Below are 11,173 nucleotides of genomic sequence, written 5' to 3' on the forward strand. Positions count from 1 at the left end.
AGATGGGAGGGATGGTGGCGTAGGGGAGGAAGGGTATAGGGTTGAGGTCAGAGTAGAATTTCAAAGTTTAAGATGTCAGAGGTGAAACAGTTCTAGGTGATGACAAGGTCTTGTAACAGGATAGGAGATATTGATGACAAGTGAATAGAGCTCTCAGATGACTCATAGGATATGAGAAAATTTGATATTATGTGGGTTAGACACTAATGTATAAGTTTATCAGCTTGAGCCATGATTTTGTAAACTGTAAAGCCAGCCTTAAATATCACCTTCTCCAATGCTCCACTTTTGATTGACAATACTTTATTTATAATAATTCTAAAATAATGATCCTCCCCAAATTAACAAACCAGGATACTAGCATCATCTCAATTCGGTAGGCTCATAAAATTGGAGCTGTTTTGCTTGTTTGAAGGATTAATTCTGTTCCTTTGCAGATAAACACACATGAAAGAAGTGTTATTTCATAGCTCCAGATTAAGTCCCTTTTAAGATGATACTGAAGAATCCATATTTTATTTGGTGTTACACACATCATAAAAGATCTGTAGTCTCCAGAAGCCTCCACATTCCAAGGTTATGAGACCCTCAATAAATGCATAAATATAATGTTAAACAGGGGTAGGATGGATAAAAGCACTTATATCTCCCAGATACCCTGTCCACGAAGTGCTCCAGTTACCAATACAACCAGCTGATTTTCAGAGAAACAAAAAACTTTACTAGGTATTCGCCAGTGGCTTTTAACAAAGATAATAGAAGCTTGAAATTGGATGTAATATCCAGTGAGGAGTAAGATTTCCACTTCTTTCACTGTCAGGTGCAGCTGGGGATAGGCAAAGAAATGTTTTGTTTGTTTTTTCAGATTTTTTTCATCCAGTACTTAGCGTGAAACATTAAAGAACGATATCAGAAATCCCAGATCAACTGTAGCCAGCCAGGAAATTGATTTCACTTTAAGGGTATTCATAATAACAGAACCGACCTGTATGTTCATTAAATTCACCTAAAATGATAAGAAGTCTCACAGAAGTCTTTCAAAGTGGAGGTTTTGTAAAAAGGCTTTCAACTCTGCACACTTTCTAACCAGGGAGTAACTAGACAATTTCTCTTCTCCCTGCTCTGGAGGAAAGATCGACAGGCACCTGGGTCGTGTAGAAGTTAGAAGCGAAGGAATCCATGTGCCAGATCTTGCATGTGAAGTAATTTTTAGATATTTTATGGAGCTAGGGAAACAATTTTGCCCTTTCCCTTTTTCCCCTACTGAGTTTTCCATATTCCAAGGCAGATGGGGCACATGTAACAAAACCAACCAAATGCAGAGAATGCAATCTGGGATATTAAAAATAAAATCTTTTCCAAATCTTCACAGGCTCCTTTAAAAACACTTCTACCCAAGTGCTAAAGCAGCTAACAGAGGTGTCTAAAAATGGAAAGAAGAGGTGCCCCAAGGGTTCTTTCTTCAAAACCAGGCAGCATTAATATTTACTTCTCAGAAAGGGGCTCTATACACAATCAGCAAGTATGACCAAATTTAGTCATATGTGGATTGAAGATGATTATGTCCCAGAGAGCTCTCCACTAAGAATCTTTAAATATAAAATTGTTGAATCTAATCCAGAAATAAGGCAAACGGGCAAATGTCATCAATACCCAGGTATAATGTTAATATTTCAAAGGACTCCAAATAAACATTCAGTACCATTATATTATTTAAAGAAATCAGTAAAGAGAATATGGTTAGCTAGATTTTGACATTGCATTGTTTGCCCTTACTAACTATAAACTCTTTATTATAGACATGTTGTAGTTTATATTTTACATTTTCATAGTATTTAAATTTTATATTTTCATAGTATTTAAATGTAGGAACCTATCAATCATGGCTCCTGGGTTTTTAATTTTCTATGTAAAACTAATTTATTCTGAACCGCATGTAATTTCAGATTTTCTAGGAGTAGATTAACCTCACAAAATTATGTTCAAATATCACTATTCCATTGCCATCATCCAAAGAATACATCAATATTCAATTAAATTTAAATACAATTAATTTTTTCTCCTTTTTTCCACTGGGGCATATAAGTATATTGTTTGAAATGTATTACTGATGGAAATTAAATGTAAATTACTTATTTCTTAGGTTCTGGAACCTCTGTGCACTGGGAACTTATCGAGGTATTGGGGATATAGCCATGAACAAAGCGAACAAGGCCCAGTCGGGCTAATGGGGGAAACTGGCAACAGCCCTGTAAATAAGCAAATGAATGAATAAGACCATTTTAGGTAGTGATGAGTACTGTGAAGGAAAGGAAATCTGCTAATGGTATAGAGGGTGATGAGACAGGGTGAGGGGCAGCGAACAGGGTGGTTGGGAAATTGGAAGCAGTGATGCTTAGGTCACTGGAGGGCAAGGAGTCAGCAAGGCAAAGAGCTGGGGACCCTGGGGTTGGGGGAGGGGAAGAGGGGCATTTTAGGCAAAGGGAACTAGCGAATGCAGGGAGGAGCTTGGTGTGTTCATATGGCAGAAGTGTGGCCAGCGGGGCTGGACTTGGCAGGGAGAGTAGTGAGAGATGAGATCCAGGTGTTAGAGCCAACTTTCGTAGTAAAGCTTTGGAGTTTATTCTAAGAGTGAGAAGAAGCCATAGGAACTGACTGCATTCTTTTAAAGATCAATATGTCTCCTGTGAGGCAAACGGATGGGACGGGGCAAGAATGGAAACAGGGAGACCAGCTGGACTGACGTGGGAGTCTAGGAGAGCCACATGGTGGCCCCAAGTAGGCTGCTGACAGTGGCTTTAGTAGGGACAGTGAGATGTGTTCAAATTCGCAACGTATTTTAGAGACACAACCTAAAGGACTGGCTGGTAGTTAACTGCATTTTCCCAAACTAAGTTCTCTCTCCTGAGCGACATTTCCAAAGCTTTTCTGAAACAATTTTATGTCCAAGCTCCTTGCCCTCACCTCCCTACTCATATGCATATATATGTACACCTTTCAGGCCTCAGGAAAATGTCCCCCCCAACCCTCTTAAGTCACAGTTGGAACAAATGGCTTATCTAGCCTTCCTTCCAATGCACCAAGTGCATTTGAGCTGCTTTTCTGTCTGCAGATCCCAGAAATGATGCTCCAGACAGCTCTCCTAGGTCCTGTCACCTTACCCCATCCATACCCTCCTACAGGCTCCTAGAGAAATTTCCACACAGTCATTTCGTATTTGTGCATGACTTTTCATATGCCCGAGACTTCTGCCCTCTCCGGGGGTTGTCCTAGAAGCTATAGCAGCCTCGGTAACATTAGCAAGGCCCAGCTCAATGCTGGGTTCTTCACAAGCCTCAGTTACTTCACAGAGGACAGAACCCTAAGCAGTGCCGTCTAACAGTTAGGAAAACCAGGACGTAGACATGTTTGCAAATTGTGAAACAATACCCAGCTGGGTTTTCAGTCAGGTGAAGCTGCACTGGGCTCTTAACCTCTTGCTTCTCCAAGAACTTGGTTAAGCATCACAGTTAGAACACAACTCTAGGGGCGCCTGGGTGGCTCAGTCGGCTGAGCATCCGACTCTTGGTTTGGGTTCAGGTCATGATCTCAGGGTCATGGGATCGAGCCCGGGTCAGGCTCTGCGCTCAGCAGGGAGTCTGCTTGTCACTCTCCCTCTGCTTGCTCACTCTCTGAATGAATGAATGAATGGATGAATGAATGAAATCTTAAAAAAAAGAACACAACTCTGGAGCCAGATTGCCTGAAATCGAATCTGAGTGTCACCACATTTTAGTTGCCTGACTTTGGACGAGTCACTTAACCTCTCTCAGTGCCTCTGTTTGTTCATCTATAAAGAAGACATGATAATACTTGCCTCAGAAGGTGGGGAGTAAGGGAGAGGGAGCTACTGTGTATAAAGTGCTTAGGATGGCACCTGGCATAGAACAAGTGCTGTGTAAGTGTTAGCTGTCACCCTCAACATTCTCCTGTCCCACACACCAAGGCATCACCCTCATTTCTTATTTGTGCATCAAAAATTCAGCACTTTGATTATGAAGTCAGTACCCAGCCCCCTAGGAAGGTGTGTAGGTGGATGTGGTTAGGAGAGAGCACAGTGGGGTCATTACAGAAAAGCTCAGTGGGGCAAAGTGATGAGGTGAGCTCAGAGATACTAGAGAGACACTTAATAAGTTGTGATTAATTTACTCTGAATAATGCATCGATGTGAAGACATTTTTACAGCATTCTTCAGATTAAGTTACCTACCATTCTGAGGCTCCTCTCACTGAACAGGAAGTTTGTGGAGTGGGCAGGGGGAGTCTATCTTTTGCAGTAACTGAGTTGAGCTCCTGCATCTCAAGCTCTTGCCTTCACTTCATTGTTTCACTATAGCTTTTGGGATGTTTGGCAGTCAAAGTAAACCAAATTTATCTGTGGTCCAACACATTTCAGCAGCTTAGAATTATGAACTTTACTTCATGTTCATGCTAAAAGTCCCCCATGGAAGGGACAAGAAGGTCTTACTGAGGAACCAGATTGCCAGAGGCCCCATCTGAACAGGCTTCCTTGATCATAGGGGCAGGGGAGAAGGAGCATGACAAACCACATGGGGCTCTTGAAGCTTAATATTGCTCATATTTCTGGAAATGACCCATCATATTGCTCATATTTCTTTTGTCAAAGCAAGTCATATGGCCATATCTGGGCTTAAAAGGGAGAACATGTATAATTTTTCTACAGGGAAGTGCCCCCAAATACTTGGACAACTTACCACAAAGAGTTAACTGAAAGTTAACAGAAAACCCCTCTAAAAGCAGCTTAAACAATTAAGGGGTTATTTTCTTACACAACAAGAAGTTTGGAGGTAGATCAAGTCTCAAGTTGATAAATCCAGTAGCTCAAAGATGTCTTCAGGGACCCACTTTATTGCCATCTTTCTACTTTACCATCCTTAGGATATCAGCAGTATCTCTCTTTGTGGTCACAAAACAGCTGTAGCAGTGTCGGCCGTCACATGCAGACAAGGAACACCCAGAGAAGAATGATAGTGTTTCCTTCCACTAGTCTCAGAGGATTGAGAAAATCTGTCCCAGAACCACCAGCTTACCTCGGGTCCTGTTGGCTAGAACTAAGCCACGTGGCCATGACTCAGCCAGTCATGAGCAATAGGAAAGACCACTTCCTGGGATACGAAAAGGCCTATTTTCCCTTTGCACAAACAACTCTGATTTCTATAAGAAATATGCCACTGAACATAAGAAATCAAGAAAACAGGTAACCCAGTTTTACCAATTATGGTAAGCTCCTTTATTCTGGGTGTAAATAAAGAGGGACAATTCTTTTATGAAAAGCCAGCATTTGTGCTTACATAATTATTCACAGTCAAATAACTATGGGCAAATAAAGCAAGCAAAACAGGCATCTAATAGGGAAGGATCATTTACCTAACGGGCAGGGAAATAAGAAACTACTTTGGACTGATATGACACTCATCTCAAAAGAGTTGACCAAAAGAATTCACCACTCCCTTCTTTGTGGCCACCCTGGACTACAGCTTAAATGTTCTTTCTTCATCATTCACCCACTACACTTTATTGCCTTTACCTGTGTACCTATCTCCAACTGCAAAACGATGAGCTCTTTGAAAGATGTGGCGTGTTTCATCTGTTTATTCCTGTGCATGCTAAAAATAATAATGGGTAACATCATTTGATTGCCCGCTGTGTACCAGAGCCCATTCTAAGTTCTAAATGAATTGATTCTTGTAATACAACTGTCCCATGAGGCATGTGCTATTATCTATGCTTAATACCTAAAGAGTTGGGAGGGTGAAAAGGTTAAGTCATTTGACCAAATGTACACAACTATTAAATGATAGAGTTGAATTTCAAATGGAGGTGGCCTAGTTGGGTTATGCATGGTACATTTGCCCCCAAAACAGGTGAAGCTAATCTGCTTTAATATACAATATGAAGGTGTGAGAGAACAAGAGTGAAGGACAAGAGATATTATCTTTTATTTACATGTAGAATCTGAAATCAAGTATGATAGACTTAAATTCTCTGAAGGTAGAGATCATGTATGTTTCCCTTGCTCAGGATGGAGTCTCTATCTCCTAGTATACTTCCTGGCACACAGTAGGTCCTCATGTGTTCCTGGAAGTGGGGGAGGGAGAACAGGAGGGACCGAGGGAGGAAAGAAAAGAGGGAAGGAGGAAGGAAGAGAGAATGAATGAATAAACACAGTTAATGTCCTCTTTGTCTTGCTCCTTATATTTTCTACCTTCTTTTCCTGTATTATTTCTATGGGCAATTTCGTGTCTAAAATTTACAACATCTTACCTAAGATAGGGGGAAGTGTTAGTTTCTCTAAGTATCAAGGGTTTTCAAGAAGAGAAGAGTTTAAATGTAACGTTGTTGCAGAGTAGGGAGGATTCTCTGTGCCCTATAATTCATTTGGCTTTTGAAACAATGTGTCTTATATAAAGTTGATTTTTCCTCAAACAGACACATTTTTTAAGAATTTGTGGACTTGTGCTTTTTCTTCTAATTGTGTGCCGCTTGAAATGTCAATACAGTGTATGGACATATTGATTTTTTTTTTTAAATCAATGCAAGGCCATAAACAAATGAACAGTAATAATTAAGGAAATGGCCACTGTCAGTTGATGGAAATATTACTGTAGAAGTCCCTCCACCAGCAACATGTTTCAGTAGACAAGTAATAGGTTGAGAACACTAAAACACCATGTTTCTTCTTTATTTTAGCCCCAGCATCATCGGTGTCTGCTTCCATAGAATGCTCCAAACAGACACACAAAGTTAATACATTAGATTTAATCGTTAGACCATATAGACCGCCACTCTGGTTTTAATCAGCAAAGTAAAATCCTGGTGAAACTGAATCATTACACTGTTGTCACAAGTGAATTTTAAGTGTTCTTATTCTTAAAGGGTGTCCACATTTCTACTGTTGATTTTGTTGTTCCGATTCCTATCCAGAGAGCTAATTTTAAAAAGTGTTTCTGTGGTCTAACCTTGAACTAGAACTTCATGAGTCCCTGAATATCCCAATTTTCCCCCATATTCCATTTTTTCCTTTGTTCTTTATTCTCAGATGATTTTCAGATTTCATTCAAATTTCTTTGAGTTATTAGGGATTTTTTTTCATATGTCTCATCCAATTTCAATATATCAAAAAATGAACTCACTGATTTCTCTCCCCCATCTGTCTTTCTCTCCTCCTAGGTTCTGTCTCTTGGTTGATGGCACCATCATTCACTCTTTGATCCAAACCAACATTTAGCCACTTTTGATGGCTCTTGTTTTTCCACTTACATACAGTTAGTTGATAAGTCCATTCATTCAACCTCTAGATCCATCCTTCCCTTTTCATTCCCATGCCCTAAGTCAGTCCCTCATCATCCTTGCCCAAAATATTGCAGTAACCCCTCCCACCCCCCAAAACTGGCTTCCATTGTGTATCTCTTATCCCACCAACCCATCTTCTATATTTCCATTCAATTATATTCTAAAAGAGAGATGTATCATGTTTCTTTCCTGCTCAGAAACCTACAATGGCTCCTTATTGCCAATTTTTAAAAAGTCCAAACTCTTTAATAACATTCAAGACTTGGGGCACCTGGGTGGCTCAGTCCATTAAGTGTCTGCCTTCGGCTCAGGTCATGATCCAGGGTCCTGGGATTGAGCTCCACATTGGGCTCCTTGCTCAGTGGGAGCCTGCTCCTCCCTCGGCCTTCCACTTCCCCCGCTTGTGCTCTCTCTCTCTCTGTCAAATAGATAAATAAAATCTTTTAAAAAATAACATTCAAGACTCATCTTTAGTTACTCCCAGCCTACCTTAGCAGTCCCATTTCCTATCACTCCCCATCATTACCTTCCTTAGTGCTGCACATACATGTGTTCTCCTCAGACTTATTGTGACATTCCTCAGTTCTATCTACCTGGCAAAATCCAAATTACCCTTCAAGGCCTAGTTCAAATACCCTCCTTGGTATCCAGGTGGAGTTAGTCAGTCCTTCTTTGCTCTCATACCATTTTGTTTCTATCCTTATTATGCCCCTGTCTTAGGTCAGGTTCCCAAATATAGACCCTGAGAGGAGGATTTGTAGGAAAGTGTTTTCTTTCTTTCTTTCTCCTTTCTTTCTTTTTCTTTCTTTCTTTCTTTCCTTCTTTCTTTCTTTCTTTCTTCTCTTTCGGTCTTCCTTTCTTTTTTAAAAGATTTTATTTATTTATTTGTCAGAGGGAGAGAGAGAGTGTGAGCACAAGCAGGGCGAGCTGCAGGCAGAGGAAGATGCAGGCTCCCCACTGAGCAGGGAGCCCGATGTGGGGCTCGATCCCAGGATCCTGGGATCATGACTTGAGCTGAAGGCAGATGCTTAACCGACTGAGCCACCCAGGTGCCCCAGGGAAGTGTTTCCTTAAGGAAATATTCCCAGAAGAGATTGGCCAGTGAATGAAAGAAGGAGACAGGCAAGAGAAAGGGATTGAGCAAGGGTGGCTTTAGACAAAGTCACAGAGGGAGTGGCTCAGCCTCATTCAGTAGAGAAAGCCTGGACATTAATTTATGCCATAGCAAGGGGGCTGGGCCTTCCTACCCCTACACCAAGCAGTCACTAGCAAGGAACTCAGCTCCCAAGCACTTGCTGCTCTCTGAATATGTTCGCAGTACTCAAGGGCAGCCGCTCAAGGAGTCATAGGTGCAAGCCATTGGAAGCAAAAGTATGTCAGAGTTGATGGAGACCGGGAATGGTAAAAAGGGATCCCCAGGCATTTGGGAGGAGGCAGATAGTGTCAGCTACACTCCTCAGTATACTCGGCCTTGTTTCCACCTAAACACCTCCAGCCCCCGGACGGTGAATTACTTGGGAGGAAAGACCCCTTCTTAGTCATCCTTATGTCCCTACAGCAGGGAAGATATTACTTCACACCTGGAAAGTGCTTAAATAGCATTTACTGGTCTGAATTGAATACTCGTTTTGTAGGTCTTTTGCAACATTTTGCTGCTACTAATCATATTCCTGGGATTTTTTTTTTTCCCCTAGCTGGTTTTAGCTCAATAATAAAAGATAGGGCTTCTGGGGTCTCAAAACTTAAGGTTCAACTTTTCACCTTGCACTTTTCTTCCCAGGGCAACAATTTGCTCAGCATATCTCTTCCTAAATTCCAAGACAGGCTGCTTGCTCTGTTCAGTCAAGACTGCCAACCCAAGAAACATTTTCAAAAGATCACAGTCAACGTCATTGCCAAAAGAAGAAGTTCTTGGCACACAAAGGACCTGGTTCAATATGAGATGCCAGATGGTGATTTCAACTTCAGCTAAATTCCTGCTGAAAAAAGTGTTTGAACTGCAGATGAGAAAAGCTTCTATGACAAATTTCCAAGTGTGAGAAGCTTCAGAGGGAAATGGCAAGTGTTGATGCACCCCTCCCCCCCAACCACATGCACACACCATAGAACTACTACCTGCATCTGGTAATTAAGATTCCGACAAAGATGTCTCTGCTTTTTAAGAAGACTGAGCCCTGATTTGATTTTTACCAATATTAAAGTGTATTAACTGAGTCCATTAAAAGCAAATACTATTTGATTACATGTAGTGTTTTTCAAAGGATGTGTCCCCTTAGCATCTGCTGTAAGCTTTTTTAGTATCTGGAGGTAGTTCTCATTCCTCTCTACCAATAACTCCATTATTAAGCCAATTAATAATCAGCATGTCTCCCCTCCCTAACTTTCTTTCTTTCTTTTTTTTTTTCCTCCCTAACTGCTTTCAAATTACAGGGAATATACATGAAGTATAAATTGATGGTGTTCTGCCTGGACACTCTTGTGTCCCTGACTTCCTTTCTCCTTCCAGGAGACTGAAAGCCCATCTCCCCTGATTCCAGTCAGGGCACATTCTGAGATGTGGTTTATGCTCCAGAGCTCCATTCAAGATTCAACTGAGGTTGAGACTTTGCCTGAAAGTGTACTCTTGGCTGATTCCTTCTCTTCTGCTTTCCCTATCTTATTCCTCCCTCCCCATCCTTCTCCTCCACCACACTCCCTTACAGAATTGAGGAGCATCTCTTTAACAACATTCTTGCACCCAAATCCTTATTTCAGGGTCTGCTTCTGGGGAAATGACTTAAAATTCTGTGCAATGGAAAAATTCAAGGCATTTCATGCTGATAGAGAGAAGGGCTATTGTTTCTGGGGCAAGAAATGTATTCATACTTACTTTATCAATCAAGATTTAGAAGGAAATAGTGGATAAACTCAAGTTAGGTATTTGGAGAATAGTTAATAAAAGGGCTGATTATAAAGGGATGGGCTGGGTGCAGAGAAACAAGGAGAATACCTGCCTGGAAACTGATAACAGGGGGTGCCATTACCAACCCTAATGGGCTCCACTGGAAAGCAGAGAACTGGTGATAGAGTTGCGTGGAGAGGGCTGTGTGACAGAAGCTGTGATCTTGAGGGATGCAGCCAGCCTAGGGGACCCTACAAGGAGCAAGCTGGCCAAATAAATACCGCAATCTCATGCTCCTTCATTCCTCCCATCTTTTACCAGTGATCCCATCAGCTAATGGGAAGCCAGGTGCAAAAAAGCCCCTTCGTGTAGCACATCTAAGCTGGCCTCTAAGGGCATATAGGGCAGGTGGAGAAGGGCAGAGAGGGCACCCCGAGGGACAAACAGAAGCTATCTGGCGTAACTACCTACCTTTTCTCTCTCTCTCTCTCTCTCTCGCTCACACACACACACACAGTTTGTCCTGTTCTTGATTTTGACCTGTGACTAGACACATATAAATAGGCACTGATTTTTCTCCCTGCTGATCTTGTTTCTTTTTATCTTATTTATACTTCAGAGAACCCAGAGATAAGGCTGCATGATACATACAATCAATCATCATACAGACTATCAATAATCAAGAATCAGACAAAATACATTTTTATTAAAGTCTGAGTATGGTATCTGGGGCATCTCAACAGTAGCCCCCAAACCTCAGCCTCTAAGATGGCATTTTTTGTAGATTGAAATATGACTACAGAGCTCACTACCATAAAATTTATCATCTCTTTGACCCCAGTATTTTGATGTAAAGAGCTCTAATTTATATCCCTAGAGAACCATGCCCATTTTCTCCCAATTGAAAACAAAATACAAATCAAAGATTTCTGTTGTTTTT

General features: G+C 41.3%; 1 protein-coding gene across 1 annotated transcript in view; it reads left to right on the plus strand.

Annotated features, from left to right (window-relative positions):
- The window catches only part of PYGL (glycogen phosphorylase L), a 90,389-nt gene extending 81,210 nt beyond the window's left edge, over nucleotides 1-9,179 (plus strand). The window contains exon 22 of the mRNA XM_081830532.1: nucleotides 9,133-9,179. Within this exon, the coding sequence (XP_081686658.1) occupies nucleotides 9,133-9,164 (32 nt within the window). The 3' untranslated portion in view covers nucleotides 9,165-9,179. The remainder of the gene's footprint in view (nucleotides 1-9,132) is intronic.
- The last annotated feature ends 1,994 nt before the right edge of the window (nucleotides 9,180-11,173 follow it).

The sequence above is a fragment of the Leptonychotes weddellii genome, chromosome 9 (assembly GCF_054177405.1).
Source record: "Leptonychotes weddellii isolate Sample4059 chromosome 9, ASM5417740v2, whole genome shotgun sequence".
Classification (NCBI taxonomy): Eukaryota; Metazoa; Chordata; class Mammalia; order Carnivora; family Phocidae; genus Leptonychotes; species Leptonychotes weddellii.